This window comes from Manacus candei, unplaced genomic scaffold (assembly GCF_025592945.1).
Source record: "Manacus candei isolate 608988 ecotype Guabito, Panama unplaced genomic scaffold, ASM2559294v1 h1tg000474l, whole genome shotgun sequence".
In the NCBI taxonomy this organism is placed as follows: Eukaryota; Metazoa; Chordata; class Aves; order Passeriformes; family Pipridae; genus Manacus; species Manacus candei.
This window is the reverse complement of record NW_026138522.1, coordinates 17,132-42,085: the sequence shown is the minus strand read 5'-3', so window position 1 is coordinate 42,085 and position 24,954 is coordinate 17,132. Positions and strand designations below refer to the sequence as shown.

Below are 24,954 nucleotides of genomic sequence, written 5' to 3'. Positions count from 1 at the left end.
GGTGGGGAGGCCTGGAGTATGTCAGTGAGAAGCAGGACACCATCTACACCACCCCTGCCTTCATGCTGAGCCCGGAAATCACCCGGAAGTCACCCGGAAATAGCCAGGAAGTGACCCGGAACTGACCCAGAAGTGGGGAGGGAATAATGGGATATGGGATAGAGCAGAGGGAGGGGGGGTGGGGAGGCCTGGAGCCGCCCCTGCCTTCATGGGGAGCCCGGAAATCACCTGGAAATATCCTGGGAATATCCCAGAAATATCCCAAGAATATCCTGGAAATATCCTGGGAATATCCCAGAAATATCCCAAAAATATCCCGGAAATATCCTGGGAATATCTTGGAAATATCCTGGGAATATCCCGGAATATCCTGGAAATATCCTGGGAATATCCTGGGAATATCTCAGAAATATCCCAAAAATATCCTGGAAGTAATGGGCTTCCCAGGATCCTGAAAGTCCTGGGAGCAGAGGGGGTTGGGAGGGACTTGAGGGGGGTTTGGGGGGTCACAGAGGGGTTTGGGGGGGTTGCAGGGGGATTTGAGGGGGTTTGGGGGGTCACAGAGGAGTTTGGGGGGGTTGCAGGGGGGTTTGGGGGGGATTTGAGGGGTTTGGGGGGTCACAGAGGAGTTTGGGGGGTTGCAGGGGGGTTTGGGGGGTCCCAGGGAGGTCTGGGGGGGGTCCTAGAAAGATTTTGGGGGGTCCCAGGAGATTTTGGGGGGTCAGGAGGTTTTGGGGGGTCACAGGAGATTTTTGGGGGGTCACAGAGGGATTTTGGGGGGTCACAGAGGGATTTTGGGGGGATTTGAGGGGGTCTGGGGAGTCACAGGAGATTTTGGAGGGTCACAGAGGGATTTTGGGGGGTCACAGAGGGATTTCGGGGCGGTCACAGGATTTTGGGGGGATTTGAGGGGGTTTGGGGGATTAGAGGGGGTTTTGGGGTCACAGAAGGATTTTGGGGGGTCACAGAGGGATTTTGGGGGGTCACAGAGGGGTTTAGGGGGGGCCACAGGAGATTTTGGGGGGATTTGAAGGGGTTTGGGGGGGATTTGAGTGGGTTTTGGGGGTCACAGACAGATTTTGGGGGGTCACAGAGGGATTTTGGTGGGTCATGGGATTTTGGGGGGTCACAGGAGATTTTGGGGTGTCACAGAGGGATTTTGGGGGGGATTTGAGGGGGTTTGGGGGGTCACAGAGGGGTTTGGGGGGGGTCACAGAGGGATTTTGGGGGGCACTTAGGGGGGTTTGGGAGGTCACAGAGGGATTTTGGGGGGATTTGAGGGGGTTTGGGGGGTCACAGAGGGGTTTGGGGGGGGGTTGGGGGGTCACAGAAGGATTTTGGGGGGATTTGAGGGGGCTTTGGGGGGTCACAGAGGGGTCTGGGGGGTCACAGAAGGATTTTGGGGGTCCCAGGAGACTTTGGGGGGTCCCAGGAGATTTTTGGGGGATCCCAGGAGATTTTGGGGGGTCCCAGAGGGATTTTGGGGGGTCCCCAGAGGGATTTTGGGGGGGATTTGAGGGGGTTTGGGGGGTCACAGAGGGGTTTGGGGGGGTCACAGAAGGATTTTGGGGGGTCACAGAGGGATTTTGGGGAGATTTGAGGGGTTTGGGGGGGTCACAGGAGATTTTGGGGGGATTTGAGGGGGTTTGGGGGAAATTTGAGGGGGTTTTGGGGGTCACAGAAGGATTTTGGGGGGTCCCAGGAGACGTTGGGGGGTCCCAGGAGATGTTTGGGGGGTCCCAGAGGGATTTTGGGGGTCCCAGGAGGTTTTGGGGGGTCCCAGAGGGATTTTGGGGGGTCCCAGAGGAGGTTTCTGACCCCGTTTCTGTCCCCCCCAGCCCCTGAACGGGTCCCTGACGCTGGAGTTGGTGAACGAGAAGTTCTGGAAGCTCAGCAAACCCCTGGAGCTTTACTACGCCCCCACCAAGGAGCAGAAATAGGGGGGGGACCCCAAAATATCCCCCCCCCGGCCCCCCAAAATCCCCCCTCGGCCCAGGGACCCCAAAAACCCCCCCGGGGACCCCAAAAAGTGCCCCCGGGGGGAGCCGGGAGGGGCTCGGGGGGGCCTGAGGGGGAGGATTTGGGGGGATTTTGGGGGGGAAAATCCTGAATTTTCTGCCCTGGGGACCCCAAAATCTACCTGGGGGTCCCCAAAATCCATTGGGGTCCCAAAAAGGGATCTGGGGGACCCCAAAACCCCCCCAGGGGCCCCCAAAAAGTGCCCCCGGGGGGAGCCGGGAGGGGCCTGAGGGGAGGATTTGGGGGAATTTTGGGGGAGAAAATCCCAAAATCTCTGCCCTGGAGACCCCAAATCTACCTGAGGGTCCCCAAAATGGACCTGGGGGTCCCCAAAATTGATCTGGAGGTCTCCAAAACCCCCCCAGGGGCCCCCAAAAAAGTGCTCCCAGGGGGATCCGGGAGGGGCCTGAGGGGAGGATTTGGGGGAATTTTGGGGGGGAAAATCCCAAATTTCCCCCCTGGGGACCCCAAAATCCACCTGGGGGTCCCCAAAAACCCCCAGGGGGGGTCCTAAAACCCTTCAGGGACCCCCCAAAGGTGCCCCCAGGGGAATCCAGGAGGGGCCTGAGGGGAGGATTTGGGGGGAATTTTGGGGGGGGAAATCCCAAATTTTCTGCCCTGGAGACCCCAAAATCCAACTAGGGGTCCCCAAAATCCATTGGGGTCCCCAAAATTGGTCTGGGGGACCCCAAAACCCCCCCAGGGGCCCCCAAAAAGTGCCCCCGGAGGGAGCCGGGAGGGGCCTGAGGGGGGGCCTGAGGGAGGGGTTTGGGGGGATTTTGGGGGGGAAAATCCCAAATTTTCTGCCCTGGAGACCCCAAAATCCACCTGGGGGGTCCCCAAAATGGACCTGGGGGTCCCCAAAATTGATCTGGGGGTCCCAAAACCCACCTGGGGGTCCCCAAAATCCCCCCCCTACTTCCCCCCGGGCTGTCACCAGCAGCAATAAACCAACACTTGGAGCCTCCGGCCCTTTATTCCCACGTGGAATTCGGGGGGAAAAACTGGGAATTTTGGGGGTTCCAGGGATTTTTGGGGGGTGCCAGGGATTTTTGGGGGGATTCCCAGGGATTTTTGGGGGGATTCCCAGGGATTTTTGGGGGGATTCCCAGGGATTTTTGGGGGGATTCCCAGGATTTTGGGGGGGATCAAGAGGGGATTTTGGGGTCCTTCAGCAGCACTGAACCATCACCGGGAGCCTCTTCCCTTTATTCCCACGTGGAATTTGGGGGGAAAATTGGGAATTTTGGGGTTCCAGGGATTTGGGGGGTGCCAGGGATTTTTGGGGGGATTCCCAGGGATTTTGGGGGGGATCAAGAGGGGATTTTGGGGTCTTTCAGCAGCACTGAACCATCACCGGGAACCTCTTCCCTTTATTCCCACGTGGAATTTTGGAGGGAAAAATTGGGAATTCCGGGGGTTCCAGGGATTTGGGGCATTCCGGGATTTTTGGGGGCATTCCCAGGGATTTTTGGGGGGATTCCCAGGGATTTTGGGGGCATTCTCAGGCATTTTTGGGGGGATCAAGAGGGGATTTTGGGGTCTTTCAGCAGCACTGAAGCATCACCGGCAGCCTTGGCCCCTTTATTCCCACATGGAATTTGGGGGAAAAACTGGGAATTTTGTGGGTTCCAGGGATTTGGGGGGTGCCAGGGATTTTTGGGGGGATTCCCAGGGATTTTTGGGGGGATTCCCAGGGATTTTGGGGGGGATCAAGAGGGGATTTGGGGTCTTTCAGCAGCACTGAACCATCACCGGGAACCTCTTCCTTTATTCCCACGTGGAATTTTGGAGGGAAAAATTGGGAATTCCGGGGGTTCCAGGGATTTGGGGGTGCCAGGGATTTTTGGGGGGATTCCCAGGGATTTTTGGGGGCATTGCCAGGGATTTTGGGGGGGGTCAAGAGGGGATTTGGGGGTCCCCAACCCCCCCTCAGTAGCACTGAACCATCACCGGGAGCCTCTTCCCTTTATTCCCACGTGGAATTTGGGGGGAAAAACTGGGAATTCCGGGGGTTCCAGAGATTTGAGGGGTTCCAGGGATTTTGGGAGATTTTGGGAGGGGTCCCAGGGTTATTTTGGGGGGGTCAAGAAGGGATTTGGGGGTCCTTCAGCAGCACTGAAGCATCACCGGGAACCTCTTCCCTTTATTCCCACGTGGAATTTGGGGGGAAAAACTGGGAATTTGGGGGTTCCAGGGATTTGGGGGGTGCCAGGGATTTTTGGGGGGATTCCCAGGGATTTTGGGGGGATTCCCAGGGATTTTAGGGGGATCAAGAGGGGATTTTGGGGGTCTTTCAGCAGCACTGAACCATCACCGGGAGCCTCTTCCCTTTATTCCCACGTGGAATTTGGGGGGAAAAACTGGGAATTTTGGGGGTTCCAGGGATTTGGGGGGTGCCAGGGATTTTTGGGGGCATTCCCAGGGATTTTGGGGGGATTCCCAGGGATTTTGGGGGGGATCAAGAGGGGATTTTGGGGTCTTTCAGCAGCACTGAAGCATCACCGGGAACCTCTTCCCTTTATTCCCACGTGGAATTTTGGAGGGAAAAATTGGGAATTCCGGGGGTTCCAGGGATTTGGGGCATTCCCGGATTTTTGGAGGCATTCCCAGGGATTTTTGGGGGGATTCCCAGGGATTTTGGGGGCATTCTCAGGCATTTTGGGGGGGATCAAGAGGGGATTTTGGGGTCTTTCAGCAGCACTGAACCATCACTGGCAGCCTTGGCCCCTTTATTCCCACATGGAATTCGGGGGGAAAAACTGGGAATTTTGGGGGTTCCAGGGATTTGGGGGGTGCCAGGGATTTTTGGGGGGATTCCCAGGGATTTTGGGGGGGGTCAAGAGGGGATTTGGGGGTCCCCAACCCCCCCTCAGTAGCACTGAACCATCACCGGAGCCTCTTCCCTTTATTCCCACGTGGAATTCGGAGGGAAAAATTGGGAATTCCGGGGGTTCCAGGGATTTGGGGGGTTCCAGGGATTTTTGGGAGATTTTGGAGGGGTCCCAGGGTTATTTTGGGGGGGTCAAGAAGGGATTTGGGGGTCCTTCAGCAGCACTGAAGCATCACTGGGAACCTCTTCCCTTTATTCCCACGTGGAATTTGGGGGGAAAAACTGGGAATTTTGGGGGTTCCAGGGATTTGGGGGGTGCCAGGGATTTTGGGAGATTTTGGGAGGGGTCCCAGGGTTATTTTGGGGGGGGTCAAGAAGGGATTTGGGGGTCCTTCAGCAGCACTGAAGCATCACCGGGAACCTCTTCCCTTTATTCCCACGTGGAATTTGGGGGGAAAAACTGGGAATTTTGGGGGTTCCAGGGATTTGGGGGGTGCCAGGGATTTTTGGGGGGATTCCCAGGGATTTTGGGGGCATTCTCAGGCATTTTGGGGGGATCAAGAGGGGATTTTGGGGTCTTTCAGCAGCACTGAACCATCACTGGCAGCCTTGGCCCCTTTATTCCCACATGGAATTCGGGGGGAAAAACTGGGAATTTGGGGGTTCCAGGGATTTGGGGGGTGCCAGGGATTTTTGGGGGGATTCCCAGGGATTTTGGGGGGGATCAAGAGGGGATTTTGGGGTCCCCAACCCCCCCTCAGTAGCACTGAACCATCACTGGGAGCCTCTTCCCTTTATTCCCATGTGGAATTCGGGGGGAAAAACTGGGAATTCCGGGGGTTCCAGGGATTTGGGGGGTGCCAGGGATTTTGGGAGATTTTGGGAGGGGTCCCAGGGATATTTTGGGGGGGTCAGGAAGGGATTTTGGGGTCCTTCAGCAGCACTGAAGCATCACCGGCAGCCTTGGCCCCTTTATTCCCACGTGGAATTCGGAGGGAAAAACTGGGAATTCCGGGGGTTCCAGGGATTTGGGGTGTGCCAGGGATTTTGGGGGGCATTCCCAGGGATTTTGGGGGGATTCCCAGGGATTTTTGGGTGGATCAAGAGAGGATTTGGGGGTTCTTCAGCAGCACTGAGCCATCACCGGGAGCCTCTTCCCTTTATTCCCACGTGGAATTTGGGGGGAAAAACTGGGAATTTTGGGGGTTCCAGGGATTTGGGGGGTGCCAGGGATTTTTGGGGGCATTCCCAGGGATTTTGGGGGGATTCCCAGGGATTTTAGGGGGGTCAAGAAGGGATTTTGGGGTCCTTCAGCCTCCCCCCTCAGCAGCACTGAAGCATCACCAGGAGCCTCTTCCCTTTATTCCCACGTGGAATTCGGGGGGAAAAACTGGGAATTCCGGGGGTTCCAGGGATTTGGGGGGTTCCAGGGATTTTTGGGAGATTTTGGGAGGGGTCCCAGGGTTATTTTGGGGGGGTCAAGAAGGGATTTGGGGGTCCTTCAGCAGCACTGAAGCATCACCGGGAACCTCTTCCCTTTATTCCCACGTGGAATTTGGGGGGAAAAACTGGGAATTTTGGGGGTTCCAGGGATTTGGGGGGTGCCAGGGATTTTGGGGGGATTCCCAGGGATTTTGGGGGGATTCCCAGGGATTTTGGGGGGGATCAAGAGGGGATTTTGGGGTCTTTCAGCAGCACTGAAGCATCACCGGGAACCTCTTCCCTTTATTCCCACGTGGAATTTTGGAGGGAAAAATTGGGAATTCCGGGGGTTCCAGGGATCTGGGTGATTCCCAGGGATTTTGGGGGGATTCCCAGGGATTTTGGGGGGGATCAAGAGGGGATTTTGGGGTCTTTCAGCAGCACTGAAGCATCACCGGGAACCTCTTCCCTTTATTCCCACGTGGAATTCGGGGGGAAAAACTGGGAATTCCGGGGGTTCCAGGGATTTGGGGGGTGCCAGGGATTTTTGGGAGATTTTGGGAGGGGTCCCAGGGTTATTTTGGGGGGGTCAAGAAGGGATTTGGGGGTCCTTCAGCAGCACTGAAGCATCACCGGGAACCTCTTCCCTTTATTCCCACGTGGAATTTGGGGGGAAAAACTGGGAATTTTGGGGGTTCCAGGGATTTGGGGGGTGCCAGGGATTTTTGGGGGGGGTTCCCAGGGATTTTGGGGCCCCCCTAGAAGTTGGGTTTGTGCTTCTTGAGCTCGACCATGAGGTGGTGGATGTTGATGAGGTCGGAGCGCGCCGGCAGCGCCCGCAGCGGGGGCTGCTCCAGAACCTTCTGGAAGCGGTGGTAGAACTGGATCAGCTGGGTCAGGGCGGCCTGGAAAACCGGGAATGCCGGGAATTCCAGGTGGGAAGGACGGGGATTCCACGGGGAACAGGGACAGAGGGGCGGGGGGAGGGGAAAGGGGGGAAAAACTGGGGGGGAAATGGGGGGAAATGGGGAAAAATGAGGGAAAAAATGGGGGAGAAAGGGGGGAAAAATGAGGGAAAAATGGGGAAAAATGGGGAAAAATGGGGGAGAAAGGGGGAAAAATGGGGGAAAATGGGGGAGAAAGGGGGAAAAATGGGGGAGAAATGGGGAAAAATGAGGGGAAAATGGGGGGGAAAGGGGGAAAAATGGTGGGAAAGGGGGAAAAATGAGGGGAAAGGGGGAAAAATGAGGGAAAATGGGGAAAAATGAGGGAAAAAATGGGGGAGAAAGGGGAAAAATGGTGGGAAAGGGGGGAAAAATGAGGGGAAAAGGGGAAAAATGAGGGAAAAAATGAGGGAGAAAGGGGGAAAAATGAGGGAAAAATGGGGGAGAAAGGGGGAAAAATGAGGGAAAAATGGGGGAGAAAGGGGGAAAAATGAGGGGAAAGGGGGAAAAATGAGGGAAAAATGGGGAAAAATGAGGGAAAAAGGGGGGAGAAAGGGGGAAAAATGGTGGGAAAGGGGGAAAAATGAGGGAAAAATGGGGAAAAATGAGGGAAAAATGGGGAAAAATGAGGGAAAAATGGGGGAGAAAGGGGGAAAAATGGGGGAGAAATAGGGAAAAATGGTGGGAAAGGGGGAAAAATGAGGGGAAAAGGGGAAAAATGGGGAAAAATGAGGGAAAAAGGGGGGAGAAAGGGGGAAAAATGGTGGGAAAGGGGGAAAAATGAGGGAAAAATGGGGAAAAATGGGGGAGAAAGGGGAAATGGGGGAAAACAGGGAAAAATGAGGAGAAAACAGGAAGGGGAAAAATGAAGGGAAAGGGGGAGAAAATGGGAGGGAAAGGGGAGAAAAGGGGGGGAAAACCCCAGGGAAAAAAGGGTGAAAAAAGGTGGGAAAAGGGGGAAAAAAAAGCCCCTGGAATTCTGGGCCTGCCCGAATCCCAGGGAATTGCCACCTGGAATTGTGGCATTGTCCCTGGATCCCAGGGAATTCCCACCTGGATGATGCTGGTGCCGATCTTGAAGTTGCTGAAGGATCTCATCACGTCCTGGCTCAGCGATTCCACGGAGCTTTTCCACGTGCTCGAGAAGCCCCGGATGAGCTGAGTCGCCCGGGCTGCAATGGGAATGTCACGGGAATGTCACGGGAATATCGTGGGAATATTGTGGGAATATCATGGGAATATCGTGGGAATATTGTGAGAATATCGTGAGAATATCGTGAGAATATCATGGGAATATTGTGAGAATATCACAGGAATATCATTGGGAATATCATGGGAATATCGTGAGAATATCACAGGAATATCATTGGGAATATTGTGAGAATATCACAGGAATATCATTGGGAATATCATGGGAATATCGTGAGAATATTGTGAGAATATCATGGGAATATTGTGAGAATATCATGGGAATATCGTGAGAATATCGTGGGAATATCATGGGAATATCATGGGAATATTGTGAGAATATCATGGGAATATCGTGGGAATATTGTGGGAATATCATGGGAATATCATGAGAATATCATGGGAATATCATGGGAATATTGTGGGAATATCATGGGAATATTGTGAGAATATCATGGGAATATCATGGGAATGTCATGGGAATATCATGGGAATATCATGGGAATGAGGGGGAAAGCAACCCCGGAATTATAGAGAAAATAGGGATGAAATGTTATTTATTCCCATATATTAGGGACGAAATATTATTTATTATTTTACCCTCGTGTCCCTTGAGGCGCTCGCCCTCCCCTCACACCATCACCCCCCCTCTGCCTCCCCTCTGTGCATTCCCTGGGAATTCCCGCTGCATTTCCCGCCTGGAATGAGCCCCGTGGTCAATCCCCGCGTGCAATGCTGGCATTCCCGTCGGGAATTCCGGGGAATTCCCGGGATTTTTACCCTCGTGGCCCTTGAGGCGCTCGCCCTCCCCTCACACCACTCCCACCCCACACCTCCCCTCTGTGCATTCCCGGTGGATTCCTGCCACATTTCCCACCCGGCCTGTGCCCCCTGGTCATTCCCGGTGTGCAGTGCTGGCATTCCCGTCGGGAATTCCGGGGAATTCCCGGGATTTTTACCCTCGTGTCCCTTGAGGCGCTCGCCCTCCCCCCGCTCCAGCAGCGCCTCCGCCTCACGCACGAAGGTGACGAGCCCGCCGAAAGGGGGCGCCAACAGCTCCTCCACGAACTCCTGAGGGGAGGGGGGGAAAAAAGGCGGGAAAAAGAAAGCAGCAATTTAACCCCATAATTAACAATTAAAGAACAATTAACGGTGAACAAAGGCATTAATGACGGCATTGACAACGGGATTAGAGGTGAGAGGTGGGCAGAAACAGCTCCTCCACGAAATCCTGAGGGGTGACGAGCCCGCCGAAAGGGGGCGCCAACAGCTCCTCCACGAACTCCTGAGGGGAGGGGGGGAAAAAAGGCGGGAAAAAGAAAAGCGGCAATTTAACCCCACAATTAACAATTAAAGAACAATTAACGGTGAACAACGGCATTAACGACGGCATTGACAACGGGATTAGAGGTGAGAGGTGGGCAGAAACAGCTCCTCCACGAACTCCTGAGGGGAGGGAGGGAAAAAAGGCGGGGGAAAAAAAAAGCGGCAATTTAACCTCACAATTAACAATTAAAGAACAATTAACGGTGAACAAAGGCATTAATGACGGCATTGACAACGGGATTAGAGGTGAGAGGTGGGCAGAAACAGCTCCTCCACCAACTCCTGAGGGGAGGGAGAAAAAAGGCGGGGGGAAAAAAAAAGCGGCAATTCAACCTCACAATTAACAATTAAATAACAATTAACGGTGAACAAAGGCATTAATGACGGCATTGACAACGGGATTAGAGGTGAGAGGTGGGCAGAAACAGCTCCTCCACGAACTCCTGAGGGGAGGGAGGGAAAAAAGGCGGGGGAAAAAAAAAGCGGCAATTTAACCTCACAATTAACAATTAAAGAACAATTAACGGTGAACAAAGGCATTAATGATGGCATTGACAACGGGATTAGAGGTGAGAGATGGGCAGAAAAAATTAGAGGTGAGAGATGGGCAGAAACAGCTCCTCCACGAACTCCTGAGGGGAGGGAGGAAAAAAGGCGGGGAAGAAAAAAAGCAACAATTTAACCCCACAATTAACAATTAAAGAACAATTAACGGTTAACTACGACATTAACAACGGGATTAGAGGTGAGAGGTGGCAATGGAGGGCAGAAACAGCTCCTCCACGAACTCCTGAGGGGAGGAGAAAAAAGGCGGGAAAAAAAAAAGCAATTTAACCACAGGAACAATTAAGTAACAATTAACGGTTAACTACGGCATTGACAAAGGCATTGACAACGGCATTAACATCGGGATTAGAGGTGAGAGATGGGCAGAAACAGCTCCTCCACGAACTCCTGAGGGGAGGGGGGGAAAAAAGGCGGGGAAAAGAAAGCGGCAATTTAACCCCACAATTAACAATTAAAGAACAATTAACGGTGAACAAAGGCATTAATGATGGCATTGACAACGGGATTAGAGGTGAGAGGTGGGCAGAAACAGCTCCTCCACGAACTCCTGAGGGGAGGGAGAAAAAAGGCGGGGGGGGGGGGGGGGAAAAAAAAAGCGGCAATTTAACCTCACAATTAACAATTAAATAACAATTAACGGTGAACAAAGGCATTAACAAAGGCATTGACAACGGGATTAGAGGTGAGAGATGGGCAGAAACAGCTCCTCCACGAACTCCTGAGGGGAGGGAGAAAAAAGGCGGGGGGGAAAAAAAAAGCGGCAATTTAACCTCACAATTAACAATTAAATAACAATTAACGGTGAACAAAGGCATTAACAAAGGCATTGACAACGGCATCAACAACGGGATTAGAGGTGAGAGATGGGAATGGAGGGCAGAAACAGCTCCTCCACGGACTCCTGAGGGGAGGGAAGGAAAGGCGGGGAAAAAAAAAGCGGCAGGAACAATTAAATTAATCCCGGCAACAATTAGAGAACAATTAACGGTAAAAATTAACGATTAACAACGAGATTAGAGGTGAGAGGTGGGAATGGAGGGCAGAAACAGCTCCTCCAACTCCTGAGGGGAGGGGGGGAAAGGCGGGGAAAAAAAAGCGCGGCAATTTAACCCCGGCAACAATTAAATTATTAAACAATTATTAAACAATTAAAACAATTAACAAGGGCATTAACAGGGGGATTTGGGGGGGGTCTCACCTGAGTTCGGGCCGAAAGGAGCTGCTGGAACCCCTCGACCTCTTTGCTCTCCTCGACCGCCCGTTCCTGAGGGGACCCGAAATTGGGGGGTCACGGGGGGGGTTGGGGTATTTTAGGGTATTTTGGGGGCAGGTTTGGGGGTATTTGGGGGTTATTTTGGGATATTTTGGGGTTATTTTGGGATATTTTGGGGTTATTTTGGGGTGGTTTGGGGTGTTTTCCCATGAGCACCCCCAGCATCACGTCGTAGCTGTTGATGAGGAAGCCGAGCTGCTCCCGGGGGGGTTTGGGGGAGTTTGAGGCTATTCTGGGGGGGTTTGAGGCAGCTTTTTGGGATTTTGGGGTGATTTTGGGATATTTTGGGGTGTTTTGGTGTGTTTTACCATGAGCACCCCCAGCATCACGTCGTAGTTGTTGATGAGGAAACCGAGCTGCTCCCGGGGGGTTTGGGGGGTTTGAGGCTATTTTGGGGGGTTTGGGGGCAGGTTTTTTGGGATTTTAGGATATTTTAGGATATTTTGAGCCATTTTGGGGTGTTTTACCATGAGCACCCCCAGCATCACGTCGTAGTTGTTGATGAGGAAGCCGAGCTGCTCCCGGGGGGTTTGGGGGGTTTGAGGCTATTTTGGGGGGTTTTGGGGCAGTTTTTTTGAATTTTGGGGTTATTTTGGGATGATTTTGGTACATTTTGGGATATTTTGGGGTGTTTTCCCATGAGCACCCCCAGCATCACGTCGTAGTTGTTGATGAGGAAGCCGAGCTGCTCCCGGGGGGTTTGGGGGGGGTTTTGGCTATTTTGGGGGGTTTGGGGGCAGGTTTTTGGGATTTTGGGGTGATTTTAGGATATTTTGGGGTTATTTGGGGATATTTTGGGGTGATTTTGGGGTGATTTTGAGCCATTTTGGGGTGTTTTCCCATGAGCACCCCCAGCATCACGTCGTAGTTGTTGATGAGGAAGCCGAGCTGCTCCCGGGGGGTTTGGGGGGTTTGAGGCTGTTTTGGGGCAGTTTTTTGGGGGATTTTGGGATATTTTGGGGTGATTTTGAGCCATTTTGGGGTGTTTTACCATGAGGACCCCCAGCATCATGTCGTAGTTGTTGATGAGGAAGCCGAGCTGCTCCCGGGGGGTTTGAGGCTATTTTGGGGTGTTTTGGGGCAGGATTTTGGGGATTTTAGGATATTTTGGGGTGATTTTGAGCCATTTTGGGGTGTTTTACCATGAGCACCCCCAGCATCATGTCGTAGTTGTTGATGAGGAAGACGAGCTGCTCCCTCCTGGAGGGGAACTCGGCGGCCACGCGGAGCACCAGGTTCTCCACTTCCAGCTGGGAACGGGGGAAAGGGGGGGAAAAGGAGGGAAATTGTGCTCCCAGTCCTTCCCAGTGCTCCCAGTCCATCCCAGTCCCCCCCACTGTGCTCCCAGGGCCTTCCCAGTGCTCCCAGTCCCTCCCAGTGCTCCCAGGGCCTTCCCAGTGCTCCCAGTCCTTCCCAGTGCTCCCAGTCCCTCCCAGTGCTCCCAGTCCCTCCCAGTCCCTTCCAGTCCCTCCCAGTCCCTCCCAGTGCTCCCAGTCCCTCCCAGTCCCTTCCAGTCCCTCCCAGTCCCTCCCAGTGCCTCCCAGTCCCCCCCACTGTGCTCCCAGGGCCTTCCCAGTGCTCCCAGTCCCTCCCAGTGCCCCACATTCTCCTCCCAGTGCTCCCAGTCCCCTCCCTGTCTCTCCCAGTGCCCCCCCACTCCCCTCCCAGTCCCTCCCAGTTGCTCCCAGTGCCCTCTCACTCCCTCCCAGTGCCCCCCAGTCCCTCCCAGTGCCCTCCCACTCCCCTCCCAGTTGCTCCCAGTGCCCCCCTACTCCCCACTCCCCCCCCAGTCCCTCCCAGTGCCTCCCCACTCCCCTCCCAGTGCCTGCCCAGTCCCTCCCACTGTGCTCTCAGAGCCTTCCCAGTGCTCCCAGTCCCCCCCAGTGCCTTCCCAGTGCCCTCCCAGTCCCCCCCCACTGTGCTCCCAGAGTCTTCCCAGTCCTTCCCAGTCCCTCCCAGTCCTTCCCAGTCCCTCCCAGTCCTTCCCAGTCCCTCCCAGTCCCCTCCCAGTCCTTCCCAGTCCCTCCCAGTCCCCTCCCAGTCCCTCCCAGTCCCTCCCAGTCCCCCCCCACTGTGCTCCCAGGGCCTTCCCAATGCTCCCAGTCCTTCCCAGTCCCTCCCAATCCCTCCCAGTCCCTCCCAATCCCTCCCAGTCCCCTCCTAATCCTTCCCAGTGCCCTCCCACTCCCTTCCAGTCCCTCCCAGTCCTCCACATTCCCCTCCCAGTGCTCCCACTCCTCTCCCAGTCCCTCCCAGTGGCTCCCAGTGCCCCTCTACTCCCCTCCCAGTTGCTCCCAGTGCCCTTCCATTCCCCCCCAGTCCCTCCCAGTCCTTCCCAGTCCTTCCCAGTCCCTCCCACTCCCCTCCCACTCCCCCCCCAGTCCCTCCCAGTCCCTCCCGCTCCCCTCCCAGTCCCTCCCAGTCCCTCCCAGTCCCCCCCATTGCCCTCCCAGTCCCTCCCAGTCCCTCCCAGTGCTCCCAGTTTCCCCAGTACCTGGAGCCTGCCGAGGAGGGCGTCGCTCCTGTCGCTGGGCAGGGTCTGGTTGATGCTGGCGATGGCCGAGGAGAACTCGGCGTAGCGGCGCGTGATCTGTGGGAATTCCCGGAATTCCAGGAATTCCAGAGCCATTCCCGGCCTCCCACCACCCCCCCCCCCCCGTGCCATTCCCATTCCCATCCCACCCCGGGTGATCTGCGGGAATTCCCGGAATTCCCGGAATTCCAGGACATTCCCGGCCTCCCACCGCCCCCATCCCACCCCCATCCCACCCCGGGTGATCTGCGGGAATTCCCGGAATTCCAGGACATTCCCGGCCTCCCACCACCCCCCCAGGCCATTCCCATTCCCATCCCACCCCGGGTGATCTGCGGGAATTCCTGGAATTCCCAGAATTCCAGAGCCTTTCTGGGGCTCCCAACTTCCCCAGGCCATTCCCATTCCCATCCCACCCCGGGTGATCTGCGGGAATTCCCGGAATTCCAGAGCCTTTCCCGGGCTCCCACCGCCCCCATCCCACTCCTCCCCAGTCCCAGGAGATTTGCAGGAATTCCGGGATGAATTCCCGGCATTCCTGGGCTCCCACTGCCCCAAAATTGGGGCTGAATTCCCAACATTCCCAAACTCCCACTGCCCCCAATCCCACCCTCATGATCTGCAGGAATTCCAGGGTGAATTCCTGGGAATTCTGCCCCCAAGTTGGGGATGAATTCCCAGCATTCCAGAGCTCCCACTGCCCCCAATCCCACCCCCATGATCTGCAGGAATTCCAGGATGAATTCCTGGGAATTCTGCCCCCAAATCCAAGCTGAATTCCCAGCATTCCTGGGCTCCCACTGCCCCCAATCCCACTCTCACCATCTGTAGGAATTTCAGGATGAATTCCCAGCATTCCTGAGCTCCCACCACCCCAACCCCACCCCTGTGATCTGTAGGAATTCCGGGATGAGTTCCCAGCATTCCCAGACTCCCACTGCCCCCAAATTGGGGATGAATTCCTGATATTCCCAGGAACATTTCAGGGTGAATTCCTGGGAATTCTGCCCCCCAAATCGGGGCTGAATTCCCAACATTCCCGAGCTCCCACTGCCCCCAATCCCACCCCCATGATCTGCAGGAATTCCAGGATGAATTCCTGGGAATTCTGCCCCCAAATCCGGGCTGAATTCCCAACATTCCAGAGCTCCCACTGCCCCCAATCCCACCCCCACGATCTGCAGGAAATCTCAGGACAAATTCCTGGGAATTCTGTCCCCAAATTAGAGATGAATTCCCAGCATTCCCGGGCTCCCCTCTCCCCACAATCCAGGCTGAATTCCCGGCATTCCCGAGCTCCCACTGCCCCCAATCCCACCCCCATGATCTGCAGGAATTCCAGGATGAATTCCTGGGAATTCTGCCCCCAAATTAGAGATGAATTCCCGGCATTCCCGAGCTCCCACTGCCCCCAATCCCACCCCCATGATCTGCAGGAATTCCAGGATGAATTCCTGGGAATTCTGCCCCCAAATCGGGACTGAATTCCCGGCATTCCCAGGCTCCCACTGCTCCCAATCCTACCCTCACAATCCGTAGGAATTTCGGGATGAATTCCCGGCATTCCTGAGCTCCCACCACCCCAACCCCACCCCTGTGATCTGTAGGAATTCCGGGATGAGTTCCCAGCATTCCCAGGCTCCCACTGCCTCCAAACTGGGGATGAATTCCTGATATTCCCAGGAACATTTCAGGGTGAATTCCTGGGAATTCTGCCCCCCAAATCGGGGCTGAATTCCCAACATTCCCGAGCTCCCACTGCCCCCAATCCCACCCCCATGATCTCCAGGAATTCCAGGATGAATTCCTGGGAATTCTGCCCCCAAATTGGGGATGAATTCCCGGCATTCCAGGGCTCCCACCGCCCCAATCCCACCCCCATGATCTCCAGGAATTCCAGGATGAATTCCTGGGAATTCTGCCCCCAAATCGGGCTGAATTCCCGGCATTCCCAGGCTCCCACTGCTCCCAATCCTACCCTTACAATCCGTAGGAATTTCGGGATGAATTCCCGGCATTCCTGAGCTCCCACCACCCCAATCCCACCCCTGTGATCTGTAGGAATTCCGGGATGAGTTCCCAGCATTCCCAGACTCCCACTGCCTCCAAACTGGGGATGAATTCCTGATATTCCCAGGAACATTTCAGGGTGAATTCCTGGGAATTCTGCCCCCCAAATCCGGGCTGAATTCCCAACATTCCCGAGCTCCCACTGCCCCCAATCCCACCCCCATGATCTGCAGGAATTCCAGGATGAATTCCTGGGAATTCTGCCCCCAAATCCGGGCTGAATTCCCAACATTCCAGAGCTCCCACTGCCCCCAATCCCACCCCCACGATCTGCAGGAAATCTCAGGACAAATTCCTGGGAATTCTGTCCCCAAATTAGAGATGAATTCCCAGCATTCCCGGGCTCCCCTCTCCCCACAATCCAGGCTGAATTCCCGGCATTCCCGAGCTCCCACTGCCCCCATTCCCACCCCCATGATCTGCAGGAATTCCAGGATGAATTCCTGGGAATTCTGCCCCCAAATCCGGGCTGAATTCCCAACATTTCTGAGCTCCCACTGCCCCCAAATCCGGGCTGAATCCCCAACATTCCCGGGCTCCCCTCTCCCCACACTCCAGGCTGAATTCCCGGCATTCCCAACTGAGAATTCCCATCATTCCCAGCATTCCCAACTGAGAATTCCCGCCCTTCCCGGCATTCCCAGCTCACGTAGTGGGGGCGGGTGTCGAGCACTCCGAGTTTCTGGGGATCCGTGCCCTGGATGCTCTGGATGTGCAGCTCCAGGATGTGCTCGAAGCGCGGCCACAGCAGCGCCAGCACCGACCCCCAGTACCTGGAAATCCGGGAAAAATCCGGGATTTGGGAAGCTGGGAGGGGTTGGGGAGGGAATTCCCAGGGATTTGGGGGGATTTCTGAGGGATTTGGGGGGTTTGGGGGGATCTGGGATGGGGTTTGGGGGATTTTTAGGGATCTGGGATGGGTTTGGGAGGGATTTCTGAGGGATTTGGGATTGGGATTTGGGATCTGGGAGGGATTTTGGGGGGTTTTAGGAATCTGGGATGGCTTTGGGGGGGTTTTTGGAAGGATTTGGGATTGGGTTTTGGGATCTGGGCTGGATTTTGTGGGGTTTTGAGGGATCTGGGATGGGTTTGGGAAGGATTTGGGATGGGTTTGGGAGGGATTTTTGGAGGGTTTTGGGGGGGATTTTAGGGATCTGGGATGGGTTTGGGGGGATTTCAGAGGGATTTGGGATTGGGTTTTGGGATCTGGGATGGATTTTGGGGGGTTTTTAGGGATCTGGGATGGGTTTGGGAGGGATTTCTGAGGGATTTGGGATGGGGTTTGAGGGATTTCTGAGGGATTTGGGGGGTTTTTAGGGATCTGGGATGGGTTTGGGAGGGAATTCTGAGGGGTTTGGGGGGATTTGGGGGATCTGGGATGGGTTTGGGAGGGAATTCTGAGGGATTTGGGGGGATTTTGGGATCTGGGATGGGGTTTGGGGGGATTTCTGAGGGATTTGGGGGGTTTTGGGGGGTCTGGGATGGGTTTGGGGGGATTTCTGAGGGATGTGCAGCTCCAGGATGTGCTCGAAGCGCGGCCACAGCAGCGCCAGCACCGACCCCCAGTACCTGGAAATCCGGGAAAAATCCGGGATTTGGGAAGCTGGGAGGGGTTGGGGAGGGAATTCCCAGGGATTTGGGGGGATTTCTGAGGGATTTGGGGGGTTTGGGGGGATCTGGGATGGGGTTTGGGGGATTTTTAGGGATCTGGGATGGGTTTGGGAGGGATTTCTGAGGGATTTGGGATTGGGATTTGGGATCTGGGAGGGATTTTGGGGGGTTTTAGGAATCTGGGATGGGTTTGGGGGGGTTTTTGGAAGGATTTGGGATTGGGTTTTGGGATCTGGGCTGGATTTTGTGGGGTTTTGAGGGATCTGGGATGGGTTTGGGAAGGATTTGGGATGGGTTTGGGAGGGATTTTGGAGGGTTTTGGGGGGGATTTTAGGGATCTGGGATGGGTTTGGGGGGGTTTTTGGAAGGATTTGGGATTGGGTTTTGGGATCTGGGAGGGATTTTGGGGGGTTTTTGGGGATCTGGGATGGGTTTGGGGGGGATTTCTGAGGGATTTGGGATGGGGTTTGAGGGATTTCTGAGGGATTTGGGGGGTTTTGGGGGATCTGGGATGGGTTTGGGAGGGAATTCTGAGGGGTTTGGGGGGATTTGGGGGATCTGGGATGGGTTTGGGAGGGATTTCTGAGGGATTTGGGGGGATTTTGGGATCTGGGATGGGGTTTGGGGGGATTTCTGAGGGATTTGGGGGGGTTTGGGGGGATTTCTGAGGGATGTGCAGCTCCAGGATGTGCTCGAAGCGCGGCCACAGCAGCGCCAGCACCGACCCCCAGTACCTGGAAATCCGGGAAAACTGGGATTTGGGAAGCTGGGAGGGGTTGGGCAGGGAATTCCCAGGGATTTGGGGGGTTTTTAGGGATCTGGGATGGGGTTTGGGGGGGTTTTTAGGGATCTGGGATGGGTTTGGGGGGGATTTCTGAGGGATTTGGGATTGGGTTTTGGGATCTGGGATGGATTTTGGGGGGTTTTTAGGGATCTGGGATGGGTTTGGGAGGGATTTCTGAGGGATTTGGGGGGTTTTTAGGGATCTGGGATGAGTTTGGGGGGGATTTCTGAGGGATTTGGAGGAATTTTGGGGATCTGGGATGGGTTTGGGAGGGAATTCCCAGGGATTTGAGGAGGCCAGGAGGGATTTGGGGGGATTTCTGAGGGATTTTGGGGGGTTTTTAGGGATCTGGGATGGGGTTTGGGGAGGATTTTAGGGATCTGGGATGGGTTTGGGAGGGATTTCGGAGGGATTTGGGGGGTTTTTCCATGGAGTTGGGCTGTTCCCACTGATTTTTTGGGGTGTTCCCAGTGGATTTTAGGGTGTTTTCCCATGGAGTTGGGGCGTTTTTCCCTGGATTTGGGATGTTCCCACTGAATTTTGGAGTGTTTTCCCATGGATTTGGGCTGTTTTTCCCTGGATTTGGGGCGTTCCCAGTGGATTTGGGGCATTTTCCCCTGGATTCGGGGCATTTTCCCCTGGATTTGGGTCATTTTTCCCTGGATTCGGGGCATTTTCCCCTGGATTTGGGGTGTTTTTCCCTGGAGTTGGGGCATTTTTCCCTGGATTTGGGGCATTTTCCCCTGGATTTGGGGCATTTTTCCCTGGATTTGGGGCATTTTTCCCTGGATTGGTGTCATTTTTCCCTGGATTCGGGGCATTTTCCCATGGATTTGTGGTATTTTTCCCTGGATTTGGGGCATTTTTCCCTCGATCTGGGGCATTTTTCCCTGGATTTGGGCCATTTTCCCCTGGATTTGGGGCATTTTCCCTGGATCTGGGGCATTTTCCCCTGGATTTGGGGCATTTTTCCCCTGGATTTGGGGCATTTTCCCCTGGATTTGGGGCATTTTTCCCTGGATTTGGGCCATTTTCCCCTGGATTTGGGGTCATTTTCCCCTGGATCTGGGGCATTTTCCCCTGGATTTGGGGCATTTTTCCCTGGATTCAGGGCATTTTCCCATGGATTTGGGCTGTTTTCCCCTGGATCTGGGGCATTTTCCCCTGGATTTGGGGCATTTTCCCTGGATTTGGGGCATTTTTCCCTGGATTTGTGGCATTTTTCTCTGGATTTGGGGCATTTTTCCCCTCGATCTGAGGCATTTTTCCCCGGATTTGGGGTCATTTTCCCCTGGATTTGGGGCATTTTTCCCTCGATCTGGGGCATTTTCCCCTGGATTTGGGGCATTTTCCCCTGGATTTGGGGCATTTTCCCATGGATTTGGGGTCATTTTCCCCTGGATCTGGGGCATTTTCCCCTGGATTCGGGGCATTTTCCCCTGGATTGGGGTCATTTTTCCCTGGATTTGTGGTATTTTTCCCTGGATTTGGGGCATTTTTCCCTGGATTTGTGGTATTTTTCCCTGGATTTGGGGCATTTTTCCCCTCGATCTGGGGCATTTTTCCCCGGATTTGTGGTATTTTTCCCTGGATTTGGGCCATTTTCCCCTGGATTTGGGGCATTTTTCCCTCGATCTGGGGCATTTTCCCCTGGATTCGGGGCATTTTCCCCTGGATTGGGGTCATTTTTCCCTGGTTTTGGGGCATTTTTCCCTGGATTTGGGGCATTTTTCCCTGGATTTGTGATGTTTTTCCCTGGATCTGGGGCATTTTCCCCTGGATTTGGGGCATTTTTCCCTGGATTGGTGTCATTTTTCCCTGGATTGGTGTCATTTTCCCCTGGATTTGTGGTATTTTTCCCTGGATTTGGGGTATTTTTCCCTGGATTTGGGGTGTTTTTCCCTGGATCTGGGGCATTTTCCCTGGATTTGGGGCATTTTTCCCTGGATTTGGGGCATTTTTCCCTGGATTTGTGATGTTTTTCCCTGGATCTGGGGCATTTTCCCCTGGATTTGGGGCATTTTTCCCTGGATTGGTGTCATTTTTCCCTGGATTTGGGGCATTTTCCCATGGATTTGTGGTATTTTTCCCTGGATTTGGGGCATTTTTCCCTCGATCTGGGGCATTTTCCCCTGGATTTGGGGCATTTTTCCCTGGATTCAGGGCATTTTCCCCTGGATTTGGGGCATTTTCCCCTGGATTTGTGATGTTTTTCCCCCAGATTGGGGCATTTTTCCCTGGATTTGGGGTGTTTTTCCCTGGATTCAGGGCGTTTTCCCCCAGATTGGGGCGTTTTTCCCTGGATTGGGGGCATTTTGCCATGGATTTGGGCTGTTTTTCCCTGGATCTGGGGCATTTTTCCCTGGATCTGGGGCATTTTTCCCTGGATTTGGGGCATTTTCCCATGGATTTGGGCTGTTTTTCCCTGGATTTGGGGCATTTTTCCCTGGATTTGGGGCATTTTTCCCTCGATCTGGGGCATTTTCCCCTGGATTTGGGCCGTTTTTCCCTGGATTTGGGGCGTTTTCCCTGGATTTTTGGGAATTCCTGACCTGTCCATGGCCGGGACGTTCCTCTTGGCCATGATATTCCGGAATCGGAGCACGAGGTGGATGCAGAGGAACACGGCGATCCCGTCGTAGCAGTCGGACACAAACCCTTCCATGTGCCTCTGGAACGGGAAAAGGGACACTCAGGGGGCCCAAAAATTCCCAGGGAACCCCCCAGGATCCCACCAGAAAAAAATCCCGGGGAAAATATCCCAGAATCCCACAGGACACCCTCAAAATCCCAGGAAAACCAGCCTAAAATTCCCGGAGAGGCGCTCGAAATTCAAGGGAAAACAGCCCAAAAATCCCAGGGAAAAGAGCTCAAAATCCCAGGGAAAACATCCCAAAAATCCCAGGGAAAACATCCCAAAAAATCCCCGGAAAAGCATCCCAAAAATCCCAGGGAAAACATCCCAAAAATCCCAGGGAAAACATCCCAAAATCCAAGGAAAGGCCCCTGAAATCCCAAGAAATCCCGCCAAAATCCCAGGAAACCTCCCAAAAAATCCCTCAAAAAATCCCTCAAAAATCCCCAAAAATCCCTCAAAAATCCCAAAAAATCCCCCCAAAATCCCAAGAAAACCTCCTGAAAATCCCAAAAAATCCCTCAAAAAATCCCTCAAAAATCCCAAAAAATCCCAAAAAATCCCTCCAAAATCCCTCAAAAATCCCCAAAAATCCCTCCAAAATCCCCCAAAAATCCCTCAAAAAATCCCCAAAAATCCCAAAAAATCCCCCAAAACCTCCCAAAAATCCCTCAAAAATCCCCAAAAAATCCCTCAAAAATCAAAAAAAATCCCAAAAAATCCCCAAAAATCCCTCAAAAATCCCCCCAAAATCCCAGGAAAACTCCCAAATATCCCTCAAAACTCCCAAAAAATCCCTCAAAAATCCCTCAAAAAATCCCAAAAAATCCCAAAAAATCCCCCAAAACCCCCCCAAAAATCCCCAAAAAATCCCTCAAAAATCCCAAAAAATCCCTCAAAAATCCCCAAAAAATCCCAGGAAACCTCCCAAAAAATCCCCAAAAATCCCCAAAAAATCCCCAACCCCCCCCAAAAATCCCTCAAAAATCCCCCAAAATCCCTCAAAAATCCCAAAAAATCCCCCCAAAATCCCAAGAAAACCTCCCGAAAATCCCAAAAAATCCCCAAAAATCCCTCAAAACGCCCCCAAAAATCCCTCAAAAATCCCCAAAAATCCCTCAAAAATCCCAAAAAATCCCCCAAAAGTCCCTCAAAAATCCCAAAAAATCCACCAAAATTCTGGGAAAGGCCCCAAAATCCCAAAAAATCCCTCCAAAATACCCCCAAAAATCCCTCAAAAATGCCCAAAAATCCCTCAAAAAATCCCCCAAAAATCCCCAAAAATCCCCCAAAACCCCCCCAAAAATCCCTCAAAAAATCCCTCAAAAATCCAAAAAAATCCCTCAAAAATCCGCAAAAAATCCCTAAAAAATCCCCCAAAATCCCCCAAACCCCCCCCAAAAATCCCTCAAAAAATCCCTCAAAAATCCCCAAAAATACCTCCAAAAAATCCAAAAAAATCCCCCAAAACCCCCCCAAAAATCCCTCAAAAAATCCCAAAAAATCCCCAAAAATCCCCCCAAAACCCCCCCAAAAATCCCTCAAAAGTCCCTCAAAAAATCCCAAAAAATCCCCCAAAACCCCCCCAAAAATCCCCCAAAACCCCCCCAAAAATCCCCAAAAAATCCCTCAAAAATCCCAAAAAATCCCTCAAAAATCCCCAAAAAATCCCCCAAACCCCCCCAAAAATCCCTCAAAAAATCCCTCAAAAATCCCCAAAAATCCCTCCAAAATTCCCCCAAAACCCCTAAAAATCCCTCAAAAATCCCAAAAAATCCCTCAAAAATCCCCAAAAATCCCTCAAAAAATCCCAAAAAATCCCTCAAAAATCCCTCAAAAAACCCAAAAAATCCCTCAAAAATCCCTCAAAAAATCCCAAAAAATCCCAAAAAATCCCCCAAAACCCCCCCAAAAATCCCCCAAAAATCCCTCAAAAATCCAAAAAAATCCCTCAAAAATCCCCAAAAAATCCCAGGAAACCTCCCAAAAAATCCCAAAAAATCCCCAAAAATCCCCAAAAATCCCCCAACCCCCCCAACCCCCAGAACCCCCCGAATTCCCAGGAATCCCCACCAGGAACATGGCCAGGGTCTTGCCCATGACGGCGTCGAAGAGCTCCTGCGCGGCGGCGCCGGCCAGCAGGAAGAATTCCGCCAGGAAGGAGAATTCCCGGCACGCCGTGTCCAGCAGGGCGTAGTGCTGGCTCCGGAACAGCGACTCGAACGGGTACTGGGGGGGGGAAAAACGGGAAAACCTCGGGAAAAAATCCGGGAAAACCTTGGGAGGTTGCCCCCAAAAAAGAGGAAAAAACCAGGAATTTTTACCAGATTTTTTTCTTTTTTTTTGGAATTTTTTTCCATTTTTTTTCCCAATTTTTTCTCTTTTTTTAGATTTTTTTTTTCATTTTTTTTCCCAATTTTTTCTTTTTTTTTAGATTTTTTTTCATTTTTTTTCCCAATTTTTTCTTTTTTTTTGATTGTTTTTCATTTTTTTTCCCAATTTTTTCTTTTTTTTTGGATTTTTTTTTAAATTTTTTTCCCAATTTTTTCTTTTTTTTTTTGTATTTTTTTCCATTTTTTTCCCAATTTTTTTCTCTTTTTTTGTATTTTTTTCATTTTTTTCTCAATTTGTTTCACTTTTTTTTGATTTTTTTTCCACTTTTTTCCCCACTTTTTTTCTTTTATTTTTTATTTTTTTCTCAATTTTTTTCTCTTTTTTTTTAGATTTTTTTTTCATTTTTTTCCCCAATTTTTTCTTTTTTTTTTTGGATTTTTTTCCATTTTTTTTCCCAATTTTTTTCTCTTTTTTTGGATTTTTTTCCATTTTTTTTCCCAACTTTTTTCTCTTTTTTTTTTGATTTTTTTTTCACTTTTTCCCCCACTTTTTTCTTTTATTTTTTACTTTTTTTCTCAATTTTTTTCTCTTTTTTTTGATTTTTTTTTCCATTTTTTCCCAATTTTTTCTTTTTTTTGGGATTTTTTTAAAATTTTTTCCCCAATTTTTTCTTTTTTTTTGTATTTTTTTCCATTTTTTTTCACAATTTTTTCTTTTTTTTTTGTATTTTTTTTCACTTTTTCCCCCACTTTTTTCTTTTATTTTTTACTTTTTTTCTCATTTTTTTCTCTTTTTTTTATTTTTTTTCATTTTTTTCCCAATTTTTTCTTTTTTTTTTGATTTTTTTTATTTTTTTCTCAATTTTTTCTTTTTTTTTTGATTTTTTTTTCATTTTTTTCTCAATTTTTTTTTCTTTTTTTTGATTTTTTTTCACTTTTTTCCCCACTTTTTTCTTTTATTTTTTTAAAATTTTTTTCCCAATTTTTTCTTTTTTTTTTGATTTTTTTTTCATTTTTTTTCCCAATTTTTTCTTTTTTTTTGGATTTTTTTTAAATTTTTTTCCCAATTTTTTCTTTTTTTTTGTGGGTTTTTTTTATTTTTTTCCCAATTTTTTCTCTTTTTTTGGATTTTTTTTTCCATTTTTTTCCCCAATTTTTTCTTTTTTTTTTTGAATTTTTTTCCATTTTTTTTCACAATTTTTTCTTTTTTTCTTTGTATTTTTTTTCATTTTTTTTCCCAATTTTTTCTTTTTTTTTTGTATTTTTTTTCTTTTTTTTTTCTCAATTTTTTTCTCTTTTTTTTTGGATTTTTTTTCCATTTTTTTCCCAATTTTTTTCTCTTTTTTTTGATTTTTTTTTCACTTTTTTCCCCACTTTTTTTCTTTTATTTTTTACTTTTTTTCTCAATTTTTTTCT

The 24,954-nt window shown here is 51.4% G+C and overlaps 1 protein-coding gene and 3 long non-coding RNA genes across 36 annotated transcripts in view; 3 read left to right on the top strand and 1 right to left on the bottom strand.

Annotated features, from left to right (window-relative positions):
- The first annotated feature begins 2,321 nt into the window (after positions 1-2,321).
- On the top strand, positions 2,322-2,981 carry LOC127465731 (uncharacterized). Its single transcript, XR_007902375.1, has 2 exons — positions 2,322-2,398; positions 2,737-2,981. It is a non-coding gene; the product is annotated as an uncharacterized LOC127465731 (long non-coding RNA).
- Positions 2,982-3,152: 171 nt separating this feature from the next.
- The window catches only part of VPS52 (VPS52 subunit of GARP complex), a 37,562-nt gene continuing 15,760 nt past the window's right edge, over positions 3,153-24,954 (bottom strand). Inside the window, exons 12-22 of one of the 33 annotated variants that reach the window (XR_007902350.1) lie at positions 23,279-23,434; positions 21,123-21,241; positions 16,825-16,948; positions 14,067-14,162; positions 12,715-12,822; positions 11,498-11,563; positions 9,366-9,477; positions 8,272-8,390; positions 6,044-7,179; positions 5,274-5,500; positions 3,153-3,218 (exon numbers count right to left, since the gene is read on the bottom strand). Coding sequence is in view for 2 of the 33 variants with exons in the window: in XM_051776262.1 (XP_051632222.1) it covers positions 14,718-15,401; positions 16,789-16,948; positions 21,123-21,241; positions 23,279-23,434 (1,119 nt within the window). In the remaining 31 variants the exon portion in view is untranslated. Of the gene's footprint in view, positions 3,219-3,274; positions 3,384-3,408; positions 3,594-3,646; positions 3,782-3,836; positions 3,980-4,049; positions 4,157-4,221; positions 4,782-5,095; positions 5,501-5,537; positions 5,638-5,996; positions 7,180-8,271; positions 8,391-9,006; positions 9,105-9,283; positions 9,478-11,497; positions 11,564-12,714; positions 12,823-14,066; positions 14,163-14,709; positions 15,402-16,788; positions 16,949-21,122; positions 21,242-23,278; positions 23,435-24,954 lie in introns of those variants that run through there. The other 32 variants (XR_007902355.1, XR_007902348.1, XR_007902356.1 and 29 more) reach the window with 32 other exon arrangements.
- Positions 10,374-11,412, top strand: LOC127465730 (uncharacterized). Its single transcript, XR_007902374.1, has 3 exons — positions 10,374-10,477; positions 10,618-10,650; positions 11,319-11,412. It is a non-coding gene; the product is annotated as an uncharacterized LOC127465730 (long non-coding RNA).
- On the top strand, positions 12,090-23,400 carry LOC127465732 (uncharacterized). The gene is made up of 3 exons (XR_007902376.1): positions 12,090-12,371; positions 12,696-12,807; positions 23,282-23,400. It is a non-coding gene; the product is annotated as an uncharacterized LOC127465732 (long non-coding RNA).